Below are 24,009 nucleotides of genomic sequence, written 5' to 3' on the forward strand. Positions count from 1 at the left end.
AAATATGCTTCACCATGGAATATATCATATTTTTACTGTTGATTGCTCTAAGACGTTGGAGTATGCAGAGTTTTAATTTGTTCACAGTGCTCCCCTAATATTTCTTCCCACATGCGCATTCCAATACAGAAATCACATGTTGTCTCACATGTAATTCCCTCTCTGAATTTATTTGTTTTTCCATTATATGTTTGATGTTGGATGTGTTCTTCCCAATTGAGCATGCCTTGCTTTTTCCACATTTCCAGAATCCAAATTTCTTCTGTTCCAACCAGTTCAAGACCTGTCTTTTTTGTGGAACCATGTAACACTCAGACAGATGTTCCCCTAGGGAAGATGCCTTTTTATATGTTATTTGTGGATGAACTGGTAGTGTCTTTCTTAATATTTCATCTAACTGCAATAAGTTCCAATTCTTATTTAGCAACTTCTTAATCTCAGGACTAATATATCTGATTGCATCCTTCTCATCTATCATAGATGATTTATTTTTCTTTGGTATTAAAAGTTTGTTTTGTTTATGTTTTTTTTTGCACTTCTCACTGCATCCTTCAAAACAGTATCCAGGTATCATCTTTGTACAAGGCGTGCATACATGTCTTCCAATTGCCTCTCAAAGGCGGATTCATCTGAGCAATTTCGCCTAACCCTGAGGAATTCTCCATATGGTATGCTCCATTTGAGAGCTCAAGGATGACCGCTGTTGGCATGCACACACTGTTGACACTTGTGGGCTTTCTGTGGTGCTGCGTACATAGTGTGTTATCTTTAACAAAGATGTTGACATCCAGATAGGTAATACTTGTTGTGCTAATTTCATATGTGAATTTTAACTGTTGTGGATTTTCATTGAAACAAATAATAAATTCCTGTAATGCTTCTCCTTCCCAGATCAGAAACAGGTAATTGATGTACTGGACCCATATTATCACATGCCTTAGGTTTTCTTCATTATTGTCACACCAAATGATTTCTGCTTCCCACTATTCCATAACCAGATTGGCATAAATTGGTGCAAAAGAAGTACCCATAGGGGTTCCTCTCTTTTGTAAATAATATTGACCATCACAAATAAAAATGTTCAATCAATCAATAGTTTATTCGGTCCAGATTTGGACCATTTGAGAAATTAAAAAAATAGTCATACATACAGAAGGATAAAAACCATAGACCATCAGATAAAAAAGGGACATTTAGCAATTAGTACACTGCTTATATAGAAAAAGGGTTCATAAAACTACATAAAAAAGTTTCATAAATAGTTAAGACAAGACTCTTAAAATAGTGTCTGGATCTTACCCTATACAAGACGCTAAGTACTAAAATAATACAAATCAATTGTTAAAACGTGTAAACTATTCTAAGACAGATTTATACATAAAATAAAACATAAAAACTACATACAATAGCTCCTATTTGCAAAAGTTAAAAGTCAACCAGTGGAAAATGGAGCCCTAAGTTAGTCGGTTCTCTTAAATACGTTGATCAAATAAATTGCATCTTGCCATTTATAAAATGATATGTGCTAGGGAGCTCTGAATCACGTCAATTGGAGCGACCCACTAGACAACATGCTCAGAGATACAGTCTTATATCCTCGATAGATCACACTAATGATTTTATTTAAAATCCCAGACTATTGTGACAGGGTACTAATTCGCTAACTTCTAGACCGTTCTTCAGCCGATGGATTAAGATCTGTAATGATTCTACTGCGGATTTTCCATGCTGCTGCCAAGAATTGAGAAAGATTTGGGCTGTGGCGCCTCTTCTTTTTGCAAAAAGAACTGATCTTCTCTAGTTCACACCACAATAACAATATTGCAAAATGTTTGCGATTGACTGCAGCTGTTGGCTTCGAACTCTTCAAATAATACACGTTTCACAACCTATGTTTAGATTAAAAATCCTTTTATTAAGATGCCCTTCATTATGGGAGCATGGTTTGGAAAAGAGGAAAAATGCATCCTAGCCCAACAGCTCCGTCCCTAGTGTACCATGATCACATCATAGCGACCTTAGAGATCACCTCTCTAGATGCCTGCTCACTAGATCACAGGTTTTGATATTGACCAGGCATGCTGTCGGTTCTTTGTGATACTTTGGAACTCATTATGGTGTGTTTCATGTGAGATACTCGAGGATTATTTGAAGAGTTGATTTTTCCTCACAATTGTGAACTTTGGCATATATATTAAGAATACTTACCATACATAAAAGTCTACATACGCAGTGACTCCCTGGAACTCTATGGATTAAAATAATTCTTAAGGAGCCTTGATGGAGTCCGTAACAGGATGAAATATGTGTCGGCTGAATTCCACAATTACAAGCAGGAGTGTTCTTGGATGGACTTACCTTGGATCTAATTGTTTGTTTTTGTTTTAAATTTTGTGTGTACATTTGTTACATTAGGTCCAGGGCCCAAATGTTGAGTATTTTGTTCAAATAGGTTGGCCTTTACACCAGCATACCTTAACGTTGTTGGAATATTGGTCAATATGGGAGGTATTTTGTAATGTAATTGTTATATGTCAATTAAAGCATTTTTTATGATTACTTGCCACATACCAGCTGTATGATCTATTCATCTTTTGTGTTTACATTTTACAATTGAAGATCTGTTTGCTAAATTTACTATAGATCCTTTGAATCCATCACATTAGACAATCAATCACTTGTATATTTGTGTGCTCCACATGGTGTTCTTTATATCACTAGATCACAACCCTGGAGACCCTGAGGTAGTGACTGAGGTGACTTAACCTGATGTAGGAGGAGGAAAAGGAAAGCTGCACAAGCACACTGCCACAGTCTCTGCTGAAGCCTCACCCAAGATGATGATGAGACATGCAGCTAAACCAATTAGCACAACCAATGCAGAAAGGAAGCATTTATACCGCAACACAAAAATAGAAGGAGAAAATCCCACCCACCAAAACCAAACCCCACCCCCCAAAATGTGCTGGTCAAGTGTGGCGATAAAACACATTTTGGGGGGTGGGTTTTGTTTTTTCTGGCTGGGTTTTTCTCCTATTTTTGTGCAGTGGGATCAATGCTTCCTTTCTGCATTGGTTGTGGAGCACTTTATGATGTACTTAATGTGTATGGAGTTGTATACTTATTCAGTTTTATGAGTCTTCAAAGACATATTGGTCATTCCACACTGGTCAGCCTCACTTACAGAATTCTGACTTTTAAACTGTTGATTATTTCTTAGAAAGTTACATGTTGTTAGTGAATTCTGTCCCCTTTAACTAAGACTGGTCTAAATGTAATTTCCTTGCACAAAAGGAGTTTAAATCACCCGTTAAGGAGAAAGGAACTTCTAGATTATTTATGCAAACTTCAAGGTGATATGGCATTACTGCAAGAATGTACATGGAATTTGCAAACAGCTCTTTCCCTCCAAAATAGGGGTATTTAAGACAATATGGGGGTCATTCCGACCCCGGCGGTCATGGACCGCCGGGGCCGGGGATGCGGGAGCACCGCCAAGAGGCTGGCGGTGCCCCGCAGGGCATTCTGACCGCGGCAGTTTGGCCGCGGTCAGACCAGGAAAACCGGCGGTCTCCCGCCGGTTTTCCACTGCCCTGGGAATCCCCCATGGCGGCGCAGCTTGCTGTGCCGCCATGGGGGATTCCGACCCCCTCACCGCCATCCTGTTCCTGGCGGTTCCGACCGCCAGGAACAGGATGGCTGTGAGGGGTGTCGTGGGGCCCCCGTAAGAGGGCCCCACTTTGAATTCCAGTGTCTGCTCAGCAGACACTGGAATTCGCGACGGGTGCAACTGCACCCGTCGCACCTTCCCACTCCGCCGGCTCCATTCGGATCCGGCTTCCTCGTGGGAAGGGGTTTCCCGCTGGGCTGGCGGGCGGCCTTTTGGCGGTCACCCGCCAGCCCAGCGGGAAAGCCAGAATGGCCTCCGCGGTCTTTCGACCGCGGAGCGGCCATATGGCGGTTCCCTCCAGGCGGGCGGCTCCCGCCGCCAGCCGGGGTCTGAATGACCCCCTATGTGTTCCCCTGCCATAAGCACAAGAAACGGTCTTATAAGCTTAATTTCTCGGGCCACTAGAATAAACATGATCTCCAATGTCACAGAAACCAAAGGCAGATGGATTTCTAAATTGAGCAAAGATGGGGTGGAATTCAATGTAGCCAATATTAGGGGGAGAGTTCACTTCACAACTGGACCCCATCTTCAATATGAATTCCACCTATAAGTATTAGCCTCCAAAGTACCACAAAGCTATGAAAAATCTCTGTTCAAAATGTAAACTAAAAGACACATGGAGATTACAACACACAGAGTCGAAAGATTACACATTTTCCTTGAACCCCCATAATTCTTATTCACGACTTGACTGAATATTAATATCAGGTAGTTTTGTTTCCTAACATCGACCAAACCTCCATTGAACCAAGACCAGTCCCTGATCACTCCTGCATTACTCTCTCCCTATCGGGCTTTATTACTAAATGAAAGAACTCTTTGGAATTTGAATGAAGAAATACTAGCATCCCCTGAAACGTGAAAGAAGTTGAATCAGCTTTTGAGTAATTTCTAATTTGTAAACCAAAAACTGCTCTTCTCCTCTGATTAGGTGGGAAGCACTCAAAGCTACAAGTAGGGGTGTATTGATACAAATCAGAACAAAAATGAATAAAGAAGCACATTTAAACTTACAATCTATATTTAGCAAAAGAGATTAACTTATTAGAACTGCAACACATTAGATCAAAAGACAATTCTATATTATCTTTCCATACAAATAAAACATACAACTATACTAACATCTTAATTACAAGGGCAGGGATTTAGATTAACAAACAGACAGGAGAGTATCAAACTATGTGAAGCTAATAAAGTGGGCTAAATGATAGCTTCTTACTTGAAACGTAAGCAACAAAAAACAATATTACTTCAATTAAAGACAACAACAACTGTATACAAACCACCATAACATTGTAGATGCTTTCAAGGATGTCTATGAGAATCTTTACTTTCCTAATGAATCTGTACCTACCTTAGAAAGTCGACAATTTCTAGAAACAAAATTGTACTTTCCCCCTGAATGATGAATATAGACTGTTCATCAATTCCCTATTACAAATGTAGATATAATTGCTACCATTAAGTCACTTAAAAAGTACCTTAACTGAACAGTTTCTCAGTGCAATTTTTTAAAATTTATGGGAATCTTCTCTTTGACCCCGTATTACAACTTTACACTCATGTTCCAACTTCAGTTACAGTAAGTGGTACACCCACTGAGACAATAATAACAGTAATTCCTAAAGAGTGCAAAGACCCCTTTTACCCAAGTGCGATAGGCCTATTCCCCAGATAAACTTATATTGTAAAATATATGCCAAGATACTGTCTTCTAATAGGTTGCACCAACATATATTCAAACTACAGAATCCATACCAAGTAGGGTTTTTGAAAAACTGCCTTTCTTGTGACAATTGTAGACTTTTCTGCCGTATTATTGATAAAGTTCACAAGTTCAACTCCATCAGCAGTAGCTATTATGCTAGACACTGAAAAGGTATTTTTTGAAGTTTATTGGACATATCTCAGAGTAGTTCTACAGAAATTCGACTTAGGGGAAACCTTATTAAAATGGTGATGGATTCCCCTCCATATTCTTACTTGTCCTTGAGCCTACATTGCATATTAGATTAACAAAAATATTGTGAGCATTAGACTAAAAACCTGACAGTTAAAACTGCAGTGTATGCTGGCGATATTTAATTGTAACTGAAGATGCTACTCAATCCATTACTTACTGGAGGGTTGGTCCCTAAAATATTTATTGTGGTGGGGAATTACTGAGACACTGAAAATGGAGATAACACCTATAGTTAATTACCCTATAAGTACGCTTCGCTTAACTTTGCCTAATTACTGGATGCTATTTTCAACAAATTTATTTGGCAAAAAAAGCCTAGAATGTATCTGAAGACATTATGGCCCTCATTACGACCTTGGCGGGCGGCTGAAGCCAGCTGCCAAGATCGGACCGCCGGGCGGCCGCCTATGCAGCCGCACTCCCACCACGGCCATTTGGAGATCCCCGCTGGGCCGGCGGGGATCTCGGCCGCAACACAGAAGTCGGCTCCAAATGGAGCTGGCGGTGTTGCGGCCGTGTGACGGGTGCACTTGCAGACAGTGAAAAGCCTGTCAGGGGGCCCCTGCACTGCCAGTGGCATGGGCAGTGCAGGGCCCCCCAGTGGCCCCGTCACTCCCCGTACTGCCAGCCTTTTCCTGGCGGTTCAAACCACCAGGAAAAGGCTGGCGGTAGGGGGACTCGTAATCCCCTGGGCAGCGCTGCTAGCAGCGCTGCCCTGGCGGATTACTACCCCGGCGGTGCGACCGCGTAATGACCTGCGAAGCACCGCCAGCCTGTTGGCGGTGCTTCCGTCATAACAGGCCTGGCGGTCTTGTACCGCCAGGGTTGTAATGACCCCCTAAGACTGTCAAAGAAAATGGGTGGTGTTAATCTAGCCAATTGTATTACCTACCAAACACAAAACAGGGAATTAAGTGGCTAACCCAAATTAAGCCTATTGCCCACTATAGTTAGAAATAGAAGAGTTGATTTTCTCTATTGGAAATTTAACGTTGTACCTTTCCATGGACAAAACAATTCCCCTACATTCTAAATACATTCTGAACATTACTAAAAATGGCCATCCTAAAAGTTGAGTATCTTCTACACAACAAAACATGTACCTCTAACTTGGCCTATAGCTGGAAAAACCTGAAAATTCAATTGAATTGTCAGTCACTTCAACAGAATTGACTGGGCTTCCCAAGGAATTGCAGTGTTTAAAGAACTGGGTAGATGTAAAAATCCTCTGTCCTTTGCTAACTTACAAAAAACTTATGCTCTGAATAATCTTGATTTTTATACAATTTTAAAACTAAAAAGTTTGCTGAAGTAAGCTGACATTTACAGACAGTGATCCCTCTTTTCCACAATTTGTCCAAAACTTCACTAAGATTGGGCAGGCGGTATCTAAAATCAATAACCTTCTACAACCTAAATTGACCAAATTACTGCAGAAACTCAAAAATAAATGGGAGGGTGATACCGTGAATAATTGCAACCATTTTGATTGGAGGAAGAGATGGAAATCACCTTTCACCCCCATTACAAACCAAATATATGCTTCTACATAGGACGTTTTGGACCATCTCTCATTTATACAAATTGAATCTTAGACAAAACCCTCATTGTTGCAATTGTAATGCCAACATTGGCAATCTACTTCATGTGCTTTTCTATTGTCCCGTGCTAAAAAGAATCTGTAGAGAGATTTTTGACTTTATTAAAACACTGTTTACCATTCACCCTCTGGAAAAGATTACATACCTCCTGACAGGCACCACCATCACTCATTTACAAGAAATGGACAGACATCTTTTAGACCTGACGCTCACTCTAGCCTGTAAACGAATTCTCATAAATTGGAAAAATACCTCCAGCATTAAATTTGCTGCTTGAAAACAATATATTTATTTTATTTGAGGTGCGGATAATAGTTCCTTGCAAGTTTCTCCTTGGAAATCACTGGGGAAATGAATTGGTGTGCGCCAGACAATTTTTGGGCAAACAAAAAAAACACCTTGAAGGATTAGAACGCCAGTTGTACATACATATTTTGGTATATCGTTCTGTGTTCTTTCCATACTTATACTCTTAATTGTTCAACATTTGATTCCCTACGTATATATACAAACTCATTTTGATGTATGTTACTATAACAGGTAGAAATAATAATTGTCGCTTTCACATTTGCTTTGGTCCAGATGGATGTTTGTATTTCTCTACAATTCAGTGTGTACTGTGAACTATTTACCACACACGACAATGTGTGTTACACTTACTGTGCTGTTCTTATTTTATATCCTGCTGTCATACTATCTTTGAGACATTGTTCAACAAAATACAGCTTTCTTGAACTAAAAAGATGTTCATTGCAGCCATCAAATGCAATTCTATTGTATCTCGTAAAATCACCTCTTCTATAGGGAACATCACAGTAATACATGTGAGTATATTCATTTGCATAATTCTGATACAACTATATAGATTGTTAAATTATACATTCAGTTTTAATAATAATAATACTCCTTGGTTTTAAAATATTCATACTGGGCTGCGTCCAGTTTTAAGCGCTATAAATAACTGTATTAGTATTACCCAATTTTACAGTACTCAGTGTACCTATCTAGGCAGGTCGGAAATTTGAGTCGCCCTTAAACGGATTCGAACTCATGACTGCCTGCTTGGAAGATGTCAGAATGACCCAATTATACTCAACACGTAAGAAGCTTCACTGTAGTCACTATGATAAAATGTTTCGTTTTACATAACACCTTAATTTTTTAGATTTATCATCTTTCTCTAATATTGAAATAATCCGGCGTTCCTGTCATATTACCAATTTTACCTCAATAGGAATAAACCGTGTTCTTCTATCTGACCTTTAGCACCAGTCTCATCAGATGATATAAATTGCCCTCTTCTATGACGTGACATATTTGCCCTTAAACCCGGGTTGCATGAGAAGGTGTCCTATTAAAACAAAGCCTAAGAATGTGACATGATTCACCAATCTGTTTAAGTCACATTAGTCAACGTATAATGTGTACAAATCACCTTTCCAGTCTCATCCTCTGACTCCAAGAGATGATGCATTTAAGAGTCATTCAAACTAGTGCGCGAGTGCTAAAACGGACTCAAACTGTGTGTGCACCACTTATAGCACTTGCGTTTTAAAAGCTCAATCAAATTGCAGTTTGACATGCTTGAGATGTTACATAGCCAGCCCTTAGCTACAGTTTTGTGGGACGAGAGTGGGTGAATGCGTGTGTGTTTTTTGGTGAGATGGGGGGGGGAGAAAGGTGTGTGTGTGGTGATATATGCAAGATGTCCTGTTTGTTTAAATAATTAGCAATTTATATGTTTAAGTATGTGCATGTTGTGTTTGCATTTTTACCACGTGATCTATACATGCCTGCAGGTTCATAACGTAAATGACCATTTTTAAATTAATTTATTTTTTAAGTACTTTTACAATGTGTTTTTTATAGCTGTCGACAAATACATGACAACGTTTCTTTTAATTTTTCGTTTTTAGATTTAGGGCTTTGTTCTGGTAGCATTGGCTCCTGCCACAACAGGTTTGAGTATGATTCACTTGAAGTACCTGTCAGGGGCCATGTGCTGTGTGTGACATACTCCAAGGCGTGGCTCTAATAGATGTGTGTCTTTTTGGGCTGTGGGTAGATGTGGATGTACCTTTTGTGAATTGCAACTGCCTTCGCCTTTGTAGGAGTGCTTAGTATATGCATGCTTAACCAATCAGTAATGGCATTGTCTAGTATGTGAAGCAGCACTACAGGAGCACTAATATACTCCCAAATGAATGACTTGGTGAGTAGGCCCTTATTTTATTTTAATAAATAAGTATTTTCCATGATCTATAAGCCACGCAGTCAAAAATCACTTAAAACTGTTTACCAAAGGGGTCTGTGAAAAAGATTGATTTACCTCATTCAGAGCAGATATAAATACTATAAATACCGCAAACATCTAGAGGAAAGCATTGATTGAAGGCTTAAAGCTCACTTCTCATTGCAATTCTCTTAAAGTTAGTAGTGCTGGTGAAGGGATGACAAGTCTGCATTCAGTGGCCTCACTGATGCCCTTTTTATTTGGGGGAACATTGTATTGGTTTAATTGATATAAATGTTGCAATACAACACAATAACATTGCAGCAAGGCACTGCATTTCACCGTCCACCACACCACCCGCCTTGAATTCTGTCCCTGTTCACTACTTGTAGGGTGCTCCGCCCATCGTTCTTCTGTTCCTTTGAATTGCATATGTACAGATTTGTCTCTAAAGTAGTAATGCGAGGATCTCTCTGTGTGATGGTGATCCCTCTGTAATCCACACAGCTTTGCCAGATTTATATATTTTTGAGGGCAGCCGCTTGCCTCTTAAACCGGTTCTTCCATGCTCATGCACGAGTCCAGACTTCTCGATCGAGGGCAGTGCGCCATCTTTCCATTGGCGGGCAATGTCCCCTTTAACCATAGTCACACCCAACCACAGCACTTCCTTCTTATAGCTATCTTCCTTGACGTCAGTGGTTATATGTAGAAGGATCAATTTGTGGTCATGTGGTATAGGTTGTCCTAACACTTGGCCCACACAGGAGAGTAACACATGCCAATAAGAGTGCATTTTACTACAGCACCCTACACTCACTGATGCTCTTGATTTATTTTCAAAAGATTTTGGTTGGGGGGGGGGTATTCAACAAAACCGACTGATTCTTAGAATTATGCAGACAGGACACAAAAATAAACACAGCCTAACAGTCCTTCCTCACCACAAATTCACAGATATTCTGGGTTAAAAAAAAATAGTTACACTTGTGCCACTGGGCCAGGTGCTACAGCACATAATGCAGTATTGAACGTTCTACTCCTGGAAGAAGGAAAGAATAATTCATGTATTTCGGAAAACACTTTATTTTCTCCCTTGCAGCACCTATGAGGATGCCCTCCTGGGTCACATCCTCTTCTATCACATGAACAATTTCATGGAGAATGAGCTGTAGCTTCAGCCTTCACTGCTCGTAGTCCGTCAGCTTGCTGTCCTCACCAGCAGGACATCGGGCTGCACTTAGATAATAGGGTCTGTTATAAAAGGATTGTGTTCCCTGAGTAAATACAGCAAAGGACTAAAGCCTCACTGCACTATCTGTTGAGCTATATAATCATATTGACCACATTAGAAAGAGCCATTCATATATCATCAGCTGAGATGAAGAAAACTTAACATTTTGGTTTCTATTTAGGTCTTGTGTCAGCCAAGACCTTTTGATTGTGGTAAAAGTATACGTATAACCTTATCTGGATTTCGTCATTCACATTTTTGTTCTACCCACTACAGCATACAACATAGGGCAAACGGTCAACCCACTTCAGTCATTGGCTAACTTCACTGTGCATGGTGGCATTCTGCTCTTTCAGAAAGAGCACATCTGCACAAAAAGTAGCTCAGGGACTACTACAGCAACGTGTGTTGTTTGAAACCAAATCAATATTTTTGCTTTTGGTCAATTATTGTTTAAGATGAATGAGGACCTAGCAGAATTTCTAAAAAAAAAGGTTTGTATAAAAACATGATAAAACAATAGAAGTCTTGACCAAGTTTGAAAGGATGGCATCCAATACCAGATGTGTCGGATTTGCCAATGCTTTTTCACTTGTTTTAATGGTGGGGGGTGCAGCGAGGAGGGATTCCAGGAGAGTAGCTAGAAGAGGGGTTTGTGGTGGGGGTCCTTGCTGAAGGCTTGCCTGGAATGTTGATAGCCAGGCTGAAGGTCTCTGATATGCATCTGGTGGAATCTAATGACCAGATGGGTCTGTCTGAAGGTGGGTCAAAGGTGTGTAAAGGTAGCTAAATTCCAGGGAACCTTGTATACCTAGAGACTAGTCAAAGATAGTGGGTGCAAACTGAGGGGCATATTTATAAGGTAGTTGTATCGCCCTTGCACCTTGCAAAGGGGTGCAAGGTCGTTACAATTACTAAGTTACATTTATCAAATACCAAACCCTTCCTGCGCAAAAACAATCCTGTCTGCAATGCAAGCACCCTTGGAGAACAGCGCAAGGGTGCCTGCATTGGTGCAAGGCAGGGAAAGTATGATGTTAAATATGGTGCATTTCTGCCCTTTGCCTTCACGCAGCACACCATGGTGACAGTGCATTGCGTGAAACATTGATAAATGTACCTGAGCATTTACTTTTTGCGACCTGCCTTTTATTTCATGATGTTACAGATGTGTTAATAAGTCATGTTGCAAACTGTTCATTCTCAGAGCTTCACAGAATGACCTATCTGTGATTACTTATTGAACACAGGGATTGTGGCTTCCAAGGGTCAAGTGTGTTTTTAAAGCAGTTTATGTTCTGTAAAGGAACTGATGCTGCTTTAAAAGAAAAAAAAAAGTTAACATTTTAAGAAGGCATCAGTGGGAGAAGCCACTGCTTACTCCCCCAAAGACCACCTGACACAATCTCCAGTAGGGAAGCTGCCCCACGTGCACCTGTCCCAATTTGTTCCTTGAGCTTTCACACTTACCACTCTGGCCTTTCCTTTCTTCAACTAAGCTTCCTGACCACCTTCTATATCCATACTGATTTTCAACCTCTTGGACAATATTCTGAAATGCTCACTACTTTCAGATCCATGTAAAATTTTGTGATAACCAGCATGGTTTTCCTTCTGAATGCTATAACTTTTCAGAACCCTTGACCTTGTGGCACATACTAAAATTGCTTTAGAGTTTCTGAGAAAATGTGCTGGATTTAACCCATATTCCAGATCCAAGCCAGACTATGGGCCTCATTACAAGTGTGTCAGTCCATGGACTGCCAGACTCGCAGTGGCGCTCGGACCGTTGCCGAAACTGAAGGCCACCTTCTTATGACTGAGGTGGGGCCACGACAGTCCGACCGCCAGGTTGCCGCCAGCCACCAGCCTGGCGGTCTCAATCCACCAGGGCAGCGCAGCCCTAAGCGTTAGGAGTCCCCTTTCTGCCAGCCTTTGCATGGCAGTAGCCCCGCTATGCAAAGAGTGGCAGAAAGGGGGTGCCCGGAGCCCCATGGGGGCCCCTGCACTTGGCATGGGCAGTGCAGGACACCCCATGGACAGCCCCATCACACTTTTCACTGCCCAAACGCACAGCCGGCTCAATTATGAGCTGGCATCAATGTTCAGTTCCTTTTCCCCGCAGGGTCAGTGGGGAACTCCTTATAGGGCCGGCGGGTGGAAGACCGGCATGGCGGTCTTCCATGTAAATTAGTTGGGCGGGCGGCCTCTGCCACCCGCCAAACTCATAATGAGGGCCTATATGATTTTCCTGCCACATCCTCCATTTATTAAAATTTCCTGATCACTGCTTTGTTTCCACCCTTGCAGGCCAAGAGTGTATGGAGGAATCAGCAGACCTGTGGCTGACAAGTGATAATTTGGTCTCATCTCAGACATTTGATCACTTGAGAGCTCTCTTAAGCTTCTGATTTTTTCAGTTTAGCGTTGGTCATTGTAGCAATGTTCCTGTTTGGCTAAACCTTTGTTTTCAGAGTTCACGATTTCTAGCCTATTCCTAATCCTCGTTTGCAGATTACAGATTCTGATCTACAATAAAATCCTTGTTTCCTATAACTTGACTTGTCCTGCAACACTCCCTTGTTTCCAGAGCTAACGCTACTTAGTGCATCTGTGCTTCTTAAACTTTCATTAATTCAGTAACTACCCTTTTCCCAGGCCCTGTCTTTCCTTCCCTTTGACTACTTTCAATTGCCAGTGTGCTACCGTCTTATTCCTGCTGGCCTTAGTTACCAGTTTGTTAGCTTGATTTGTCTGCTTCCATTTTGCCAAGCGATTCCTTTGTGTACCCTTTTTTCCTCTTCAGCACTTGTCCTCTTTAGTTCCTCCATTGCTATTGCTGTATAGCCTGTCCTGTGTGATCAACACCATTTGTGGGCACAACTGGAACCATAGGTGGTGTTTATCATACAATTTAAGTATTGTCTTTATGTTACTTCAATAAAATCATATGCAGTATCAGTTCCAGAGGCCCTGCCTTTGCATGTTTATTCTACATGTGGATATTTGCAATCCGTATCTATAACAATGGCGGGTGAGGAATTTGTGGAGCTTCCAAATGATTTACCCCATTTTCCCTATTTATTAATGCCATTAATTGTATGTTTTACACATCTTGGTTTTTAGTTATTCTGAAGGCTAAAATGGCTTGAGTGCCTCTTCTTTCTATTCTTTGACATTCTGTTACCTTGTGATGATTCCTCATTGGATTTCTATTATCCTCTGATTTCCTGTGCGATCTTGAGTATCTCCGTTACCAATATTCTCTTCCCTTTGTCTACCCTGCAACGTGGCCATGTTGGAATCCTATGACAATATCTTTCCCTTTGAAAAGTAACAAACCTGTCGCAGGCAGTGGTAACTCATTTGCATTGGTTTGCATCCACAATAATGGTCACTAGCCACTGACTCATCTCATTGTGAATGGCCTATAGGAGGGGACACCCCTACTAATTGCAATGCAGAGTAAGCTACAAAACCCCTCTGACATTCAGGAAGGCTTTTCCCGATTGGAAAAGGGTTTATCACATTGAAATATCTCTTTTTAGGTTGCAAACACTGATTTGCGAACCTCAGGCTATGCAACTGCAAAAGGGCTTTCTATGCAAGAGCTCAATTAAGGGTGTTTGAAGACCAGTTAAGACCTAAGGCCTCTGAGGGTATGCTGAGGACCACTGATGCCCGTGATGTTTAAAGTCCCACCAAGGGTCTCTGAGGTATTATGATGGCCATTGATGGCCAGTTAAAGGTGTGTACAGAATGAAGAGGCAGCTGTGGGAATGTAAGAAACAACAGCTGGTGACAGAACATACTGAAGGTCTCCGAGATTATGCTTATGGTTTCTGGAGGCTTTTCAACAAATGTTGTGAGGACAGACAAGGGGGCCTGTGGGAAGCAAAGGGCAATGTGAGTCTCTCCAATATGCTGAGGGTCACTAAGGCGTTGAATGGGAGAGTTTAGGAGCCAGCTGGGAGTATATAGCAGTAAGTCTTAAGGCTCTGCCTGTCTCTAAGAGAGACTGCAGTGTATGTCTATAGGCAGACCAACAGTCTGAGTGATGTCCAAATATCAGGTGTAGGTACCTGAACATAGGAAAAGAATCTCTGCTATTCCCTAAAAACCATCTGGGGTAGTTGGGAAAGGAAGAGCAGGGGGAGGCACAGGGCTGACTTGGTGTATGTTCTGAACTGTTGAGTTGTCAGAATTCTAGCAGAGGGTTTCTTTAGGGCCCCGTCAAGTGTTCTGTAATACTAGACTGGAAAGGCACTATTGTACTAGTTTGGAGAAATTATTGGTGATAATGTCTGCAATAGCAATTTTCCAGTCTTGTTACATAAAAAGCTAAGCCACTCAGGCATTGAAATATCTGTGGAGCTCTTCAAAATAGCTTTCTCTGTACTCCCTTATGCCTATTCCAGCCTGCAGGTAGTATCTGAAGGTATGTTCACAATTTCTGAGTGATGTCTGGTGGTGGCTGATTAACTAAGTTGCTGCAACATGATTTTGGTTGATGTATCGAATTATCCAATCGGGGCTTCTGAATACTGAATGAATCTAAAGTCTCGAAGAGGCGATCCAGAATGTCTGAGAGTGGTATTCAAGTGTTTGATGTTAGCTAGGGGTGTCTGAAGGCTGGAAAAGAGTCTCTAAGGCAAGGTTGAGAGATTGCCAAAGGCCTTTTGGAAGTGGCAGGGTACATGGCAATAGACTATTAGCCAGGGTGCTATGGGATACTGAAGCATGAATTTGTTTTTTCTGACAGACAACTACGGGCCTTTATGGAGAGATGACAGTTTCTGGAGTTCCCCTTGTCATAGGATGATTCGCAAGGTTCAGCATCGTCTGGTTGCCTGATGGGGGAGGAGGTAGCGTTTTCTGCTCTTTGCTGTGTCTACTGAATGTCTCCTGTGGATCTTCTCAGCTGTAGTTGGCATGGGGAGACGTGGGGTGATTGCTCAATCATCATAATAGTGGCTGGTCAGACACCTAATGCGACATGCACGTTTTCCATTTGTAGCATTCTGCTCTTTAAGACTTTGTCAGCTATCAGGACATATGACCCTCGTCAGCCACACTTTCACAGGATGGAGCTTCTGTTTTTTTGGTTTTTTTTTAAATCAACCGGGCACTATTTTGTTACACACCAATCTGTATGTGTACCCACTCACCAAAATGCTTAGAGGCCAACAGACGGTTCTTTGCAGTGATTTATATATTATTAAATAAAAACCATCAAGGAATACTAGAATAAGGTAAGTGCTTTGACGAGGAATACAGGCCTAGACCCAATTCCCATCTTAAATAAGGTGCATTTTATTTATGAACAAATTATCTATTTGAGTATAAATATCTTTGGGAGAAAGATTTATTTTTGTTAGTGAGCCCCCTGAAGACAGATTACACAAAATCAGATATGCTCTATGCACCAGTCTTTTATAGCAATTAGTACAGTGCTTATTACCCCTCTCATAACAAGGCCTGATCTTCAATAGGATATTTTGCTCCCTAATAAACTTGTATATTTGTGTGTTTTGTGAATGTGCAACTGGTGTCAGATTCAAGCATGCAAAATGTATGTGCTTATGTTTCTTATGCAAGCATAACGGATTGGAACAAGACTAAACACTGTTAAGTGGTGTATTAAAGACTGAGCAGGCCGATTACTCAATTTGCACATGCAAAATATTGACATGTCCTACACCTGCAGATTCACAATAACAGTGGTAAATATTTGCTATTAACATTGCCTTGAGAGGTACTTCAGGAAAACGTCTTACCTTGGTATGGGGCTCTACAGGAAGTTTTGCAAGTTTTGGTGTCACGGAGCATCAGAGCTCACAGAGATTGGGTCGACCCCTCGAGTTGATGCATTACCGAAACATTGTCTTACATAAATCTTGTGTTCTAAATACTGTCTGAAACTACCACCCCATTGGAGTCAGTATTGGAAAATCGATGCCCAGTGGGAAGAAATTTTTTATGAATACTTAGGACTATACTTAATGTCAAACTATATTACTGTGTACAATATTCTGACATAAAACCCTCAATCATGGGTAATCTAACACCTTGAAGAAGGTGACATCAGTGGAAGCACCACAATTGGTCTCCTGTAAACGCTGTCCTGTCCAAAGATACTAATGAACAATAACTATTAACCATACCACATGGCTTTCCTATAACTGCCAAAGAGGTCACAAAGGTAAAAATCTGAGAGAATTGCCATTGATTATTCCAATTATTACACAAAGTTTCCCAACAGGTTATATACTTAAGTGGTGTACGGCAAGAGACAGAAATACTCCAATGCTGATAGCTCTAACATACCTTTGAAAGGTAGATTGGGAACTTGGCTCGAAGGGTCCTTCGTGTCTTTGGGAGTGATATGAGAAGAAGTGGCCAATCCATCGACAATTGCAGAACATTTGTGCCTCCCTGTAATTGGCAGCCAAGAATAATGACAAATGGGGAAAAGCTTAAGATTTTTCCCGAGTCCAGTCCAGGAAAAAACATTTGTGGCAATTGCTTCGGGATCTGTTTTCCTCCTTCAGAAGCTTTGATGGTGTGCATACCATAAAGCATGGATAGAGAGGTGAGCGTGCAATCTCTCGCCCTAGTAAGAGTACCAGTAACAATCTTGCTTTTTTTGCCTTTCTTTTCAAGAAATATTCGTTTTATTTATACTGACATAGTATAGTGCTTACAGGCTGAATTTATATTCAAGGGAAGCAGGCTGCTGCCATTTCCTGTAGTATCTGAAATCCTGACTGTGTTCTTGGGTGCTGTTTTGAGAATCCAAGCCAGACTACATGGATTGTTTTGGGCTGTGATTCCACCATCAGCAAAATATTACAGTGGGATTTCTTGAGTAACTTGTCACTAAAAGACAACAGTGACTTTATTTCTGTTTATTTAGGGATATTTCTGTTTAGCATTCTGGGTGTCCTTTGTTATGCCATTTCAAAAGTATTGCCACATCCTGCTTTTTACAAACTCCAGGAGAACCACCAACGAAATGGGGTATTTGGTTGAAGATGTTTTCTGCTTATGGGAAAGTTTTAGAAGGGCCAAGTACTTAGGTTGAGGAAGTGGTCACTTTTTGAACACTGTCTAGGAGGAGGCAGCGGCTTGGGCGAGATAAGCATCAGCCTGATACAGACTACTGGCACTGACTGGTTTAAACGTACAATTTAAAATAGGGAAGGATGCTATGGGAAGGAAATGAATCTGGTTATGGAGAAGTATAAGTCACATCCAAGTAAACAGGGAGAAACTGAAACAATTGACGAAAAATCTTCTACATTGGCAACTGTTGCATGCAATTTGTGAACTTTTATTATGAACAGATTTGCAGGAATCAAATCCTAATGTGTACAAAAAAGAGAGAAGATGCGGGAATGGTGTTGGTCGGCCTGGCCATTTCATGGAATGTTATTAGAGGCATTCATCAATCAGATCCGTCAGCAAGGACAGGAGCAACGAAAAAGATAGGCATAACGATGAAGATGTGTGATTTCAGAGCAGAAACTAGGCATAGGAGCGGATGTCTAGTCCGTCAGAAAAATGTATTTTACCACAGGCAAAGCCAGTAGGTCAGGCCTCAGGCATGCAGGTGTGAAGGGTACTTTGTTTTTTTAGTTTGTCTTTTTTTTTTTTTTGGGAAAGCTATGACACAAAATATAAAGAAGACAAAAACGCATGCCATTGCCTAAAAGTGGCAGCTACATGCTTGCAATAAGAATCTCAAATAAAAAAATATATATATTAAACATTGCCTGGAGTTAAGTAGAAGAGCATGAGCTTCATAGCAGGCAGACATACGTCCCTGCACATACAGTAACTCCTTTTCGTTTTAATAGACACCACATGAAAATAAGATTTCTATTGGCACAAAGAAAAGGTGTTATTGACTTTGAATGATTGTAACCTGAAAAGCAAGCAATTTACCCTTCGGTAATGCTCTTTCTGGTCCATACTTCATCTAACCCCAGACTCCTCGCATTTGAATAGCCCCAAGTCCCAGACTGCATCTGGAGTTTCCTCAAACAGTTGCTCCTGCAAGTCTGCAGGTGGCACCATCTGACTGCAGCAATCTTGCACGGCTCTCGAAGTGATCTGCCATATAGCCATCCCTGCATGTTGAGACCAGTTATCTACACTCACAGACTCGGGTCAACCAAGGCAAACTGGAGGTGACAGGGAGCCAAAACTAACATAGGGCCTTTCTAGATACAGGAGTCCACATCAAAGAACAGGGAGGAGACAGGGCAGTGAGGAATTTGAGGTTAGATTGTGTATCCACCAGAATATGTATTACCTAAGGTAAGTATCTTGTTCTTCTGACAGATACTTCTAACCTAATTCCTCATATTTTGAAGGATACCCAAGCAGGACCGCCCACAAGGTGATGAATAGAAGGTGTGGACTCACAAGAAGAAGTTCTGCAATACCATGTGGGCAAAATGGCACTCCTTATGAACTTGACCATTGATGCAGTAGTGCTTAGGGAATGAATGCCTATGTGCAAGCCTTGCAGATGTCTAAAACAGGAGGCCTTTGCCAATGCCTATAAAGCAACCTTGACACCAGTGGAATGAGCCTGAAGGCTTTCAAGGGCTCCTTTATGGCCATAGCATAGCCTAGCTTTATAAACAGGATGAGCCAGCCAGCCGGACCTGGCTCACTTCCACACACTATCCTTTTTTTAGCACTGATATAGCCAACGAAAAACTGGTTGTTCTCCCTATCCCAAATAGAATTCGCAGAAGTTGCAGATAAATCCTCTGGGTTGTGATGGTCACATGGGAGAAATAGGGATCAGGTGCCTCTAGTTTCTGGTGAACTGAAAGCTCCACACCAATCTTTCATCATTACTAAAACCGAAACCAGCGCGGAAAGACCCAGTGAGCATCTTGAATTTGTCCTTCCACAGAAAGGAATGCAGGGGGCAAAGGTCTAATAACGCCAGAGTCATTTTTTTGGAGCCAGAAATAGTGGGAGTAACACCCTTTTGTCCAAAACTCCCTACTGGAGGATAGCGGCATGATCTGCTGAAGGATAAGTAAATGAGGGTGAGATGCAAGGAAGGGCTAATGTGAAAGGTGACCCCTCTGAACAATGTGCAGTGGAATCTGCTGCTTTCTCTCCAGGAAAGGTCTTGGTACATATGCAAGGTTTCTCATTAGAGTAAACCCCTTGAGGTTGTACTTGGCCAGCTGCTCGTAGGCAGCGGCAACCATAATGCATTCTCAGAAGACAAACAATTCCCTTGCTATAAACCCCGGTAGGAGAAAAACTGTCAAAATCAGAGTGATCTACAGCAGTCCTGGATTAGATGTCTATACAGGGCTGTCCTCTTCCTCCTGTCAGTGGTAGACTGATGTAAACCCTATTTTGTAAGGAACACACTCAGTTAACTGTTGTGGCCTGCTGGGACCTAGATATAGCTTTACCTCTACAGAGAAACATACAAGTAGTTCAAACCCCTCCCATTGGTCTATCCAAACTGGAAGAAAAATATTCACAGGACAAGTCTGTCCAGAGAACTCAAAAGAAATTAAGAGTAGCTTATACCATTTTAGAAACCCAAATCAGTATATACACACAAGCAAATAAACTATGAGTATTTGTTATACCCTATCCTACCACAGAAAATAAACATTAAAAGAAAATAAGTTACTTACCTGTAACTGTAGTTCTCCAGTATTGGTATCTTTCATAGATTCACATGATTGAATCATTCCCTGTAATTGAGATGGGAGTTACACAGTACTATTAGAAAGCAGTGCAATGATACTGACACACTGTAAAGGCCCTAGGCCCTTCAGTTTGGAAACATATCCTAGTAATTTGTTTTTAAATAAAAGAGACTAAACAAAAGCTCCAACCAATCAAGTTGCAACACTCCTTTGAGAAGCTCCAGTCCTTAAGACTTTTTAAGAGCCGAGTGTAGATAAACACCAAATGACAGAAGGTGAGCCTCTCAGGGAAGGAAGGTGGGTCACATGTGAATCTATGAAAGATAAATATTTTCTTACTCCAGTATTGGTTCTTTCATAGATTCACATTCTTGAATCCGATTAAATAGCAGTTGAATAGCACATGTTTTGTATGAACCTTAAAATAGATTTTATATATGTGGAAGGATTGACCTTGAAACACGTGTCCAGAGATGATTTTATAACCTAAGGCCTGGAATAATGAAACTGCTTAAAGAATTCACTGTGAGTTGCTGGCTTTGCTTTTTCTTCCCGTTTATATAACTTGTTGGGAGTGCGCTTTCACATGAGGACAACTTTCTTTTTGATAATTAACCGGCCTGTCCAGTCGGGAAAGCAGCACCACTGCACATCGAAGCAGGTCTGTGTGACTAAAAATGGATTGTCACATAAGAGCAATCAGGTTGGGATATTCACAGCAAATCTGACAATTTTACTTTGGATTCGCCTACAAAGGTTTTGCACTTTGGTTCATTATTTCGTTTGGCTCCAGCAACCCACTTGGGGCAAAATTAAAAAATTGCAGGACCACCACAACCAGCATGCACTGTTACTCACTTGAGAGGCCCACTGGGGCGGACTGGTATTTAAAGAGACTAATCAGGTGCCTGTAATTAGACAAGCTGAAGCCATGCCGGTCTTTTCAGTAAAAAAAAGAAATGCCTGGAACACTTCCAGCACTGGCTGCACCTACGAGGGTGAAACACTTTTATATTTTTCTCTGGTGAAGAAAGGATTGACCTTGAAACACGTGTCCAGAGATGATTTTATAACCTAAGGCCTGGAATAATGAAACTGCTTAAAGAGTTCACTGTGAGTTGCTGGCTTTGCTTTTTCTTTCCGTTTATATAACCTGTTGGGAGTGCGCTTTCACATGAGGACAACTTCGTTTTTGATATATATATATAATATTTTCCTCCCCCTCAGGAACCTCTCACCTTGCCAAACTTTGTTGTAGGTCCCCAAACGGAAGAGAGAAATGAAAGGTGGCACAACCAGATCTGAAACTCGATATTTTTCTTTATTTATTTGTTTACAAAGTAATTGGTGCTCATAAAAATGGTGACGCGTTTCCGCCTGAGCCTTCAACTGGCCATAACATTCAATGTGTTTGGGTGGCTTATTTGTATTCGAAAGAAACCACTGCCTCTGCTCACACACCACTCCCACAACTCACAGTACATACTCCTTCCAGTCCAGGATTTTCAAACCTATTTTTATTGCCTCTTTTTTTCTCTTTATCTCTTTCATTCTACTGATATGGGAGTGTAATTAAACCTATAGAATTTGAAATATGGGCACTCAATGCTGCATTCTATGGTGTGAAACAGAAGAAGAAATATTATAATACTGGCAGCAAGAGTCCTGGTAAAGTACCTCTTCATTCATATTTCAAGGTTATGCATATATTCCTGATTCGCCTTTCACTGGATGCGGATTGCACCACATATTTACCTAATAATTTCTTAAATAAGACTCTTCTTTTTTTACCTCCCAAATTAACTCAAGAAAGGGATTTTTGGACTGGGGACCCTGTGGGTTAGTGCTGTCCTGCTAATCTGACCTGTAGTGACAGTTAAAAACAAAGAAGTCTTAGAGTACAAATTAATTCAACCAAAAATAGTAATTGTTATATAGTATATTGTATGGGGCATAGTATTGATATAATGGAACATAAATGTTGGTAAAGTACCATATATTCCATGTGTGGCTACTATCTGATTGTGTTTTACTGTTTTCTACAGAAGAAAAATATTTTTTTGTTAATATATTCCAAATATTTGGTTTAACTGAATGCTCCAATAATCCTACTGAATAAAAGCTGCTATTTTTCTATTAAACAGATTTACTTAACCTAATACTGATCTTGTATGGGAGTAATATTTAAAAATTGATTCCCTAGTGAAGTCAAATCATCTGGGTTTTCTTTTTCTTTGTCTTCCATTCCTTCTCACAGATGGGCATGTAGATCTGCATCTGCATTCAAACCCCAAGGAGTATCAGTACCCATTAGGATTATCCATCTTGATTCCATTCTCCGCAATTGTTGTTCTTAATTCCCCACCTCTGGGGTTGGGGTTTATGCGTTGTAAGCCGCGTAGTACTGTCCTGTGTCTTCTCCATTGTGTTGTTACCAAATATGCTTCACCATGGAATATGTCATATTTTTACTGTTGATTGCTCTAAGATGTTGGAGTATGCGGAGTTTTAATTTGTTCACAGTGCTCCCCTAATATTTCTTCCCACATGCGCATTCCAATACAGAAATCACATGTTGTCTCACATGTAATTCTCTCTCTGAATTTATTTGTTTTTCCATTATATGTTTGATGTTGGATGTGTTCTTCCCAATTGAGCATGCCTTGCTTTTTCCACATTTCCAGAATCCAAATTTCTTCTGTTCCAACCAGTTCAAGACCTGTCTTTTTTTGTGGAACCATGTAACACTCAGACAGATGTTCCCCTAGGGAAGATGCCTTTTTATATGTTATTTGTGGATGAACTGGTAGTGTCTTTCTTAATATTTCATCTAACTGCAATAAGTTCCAATTCTTATTTAGCAACTTCTTAATCTCAGGACTAATATATCTGATTGCATCCTTCTCATCTATCATAGATGATTTCTTTTTCTTTGGTATTAAAAGTTTGTTTTGTTTATGTTTTTTTTGCACTTCTCATTGCATCCTTCAAAACAGTATCCAGGTATCATCTTTGTACAAGGCGAGCATACATGTCTTCCAATTGCCTCTCAAAGGCGGATTCATCTGAGCAATTTCGCCTAACCCTGAGGAATTCTCCATATGGTATGCTCCATTTGAGAGCTCAAGGATGACCGCTGTTGGCATGCACACACTGTTGACACTTGTGGGCTTTCTGTGGTGCTGCGTACATAGTGTGTTATCTTTAACAAAGATGTTGACATCCAGATAGGTAATACTTGTTGTGCTAATTTCATATGTGAATTTTAACTGTTGTGGATTTTCATTGAAGCAAATAATAAATTCCTGTAATACTTCTCCTTCCCAGATCAGAAACAGGTAATTGATGTCCCATATTATCACATGCCTTAGGTTTTCTTCATTATTGTCACACCAAATGATTTCTGCTTCCCACTATTCCATAACCAGATTGGCATAAATTGGTGCAAAAGAAGTACCCATAGGGGTTCCTCTCTTTTGTAAATAATATTGATCACAAATAAAAATGTTCAATCAATCAATAGTTTATTCGGTCCAGATTTGGACCATTTGAGAAATTAAAAAAATAGTCATACATACAGAAGGATAAAAACCATAGACCATCAGAT

At 40.7% G+C, this 24,009-nt stretch overlaps 1 protein-coding gene across 1 annotated transcript in view; it reads right to left on the reverse strand.

The window, feature by feature from the left end:
* LOC138259004 (musculoskeletal embryonic nuclear protein 1-like) overlaps nucleotides 1-24,009 on the reverse strand; it is a 287,666-nt gene that overhangs the window by 105,555 nt on the left and 158,102 nt on the right. Inside the window, exon 9 of the mRNA XM_069206382.1 lies at nucleotides 2,813-2,827. Within this exon, the coding sequence (XP_069062483.1) occupies nucleotides 2,813-2,827 (15 nt within the window). The remainder of the gene's footprint in view (nucleotides 1-2,812; nucleotides 2,828-24,009) is intronic.

The sequence above is a fragment of the Pleurodeles waltl genome, chromosome 9 (assembly GCF_031143425.1).
Source record: "Pleurodeles waltl isolate 20211129_DDA chromosome 9, aPleWal1.hap1.20221129, whole genome shotgun sequence".
NCBI lineage: Eukaryota > Metazoa > Chordata > Amphibia > Caudata > Salamandridae > Pleurodeles > Pleurodeles waltl.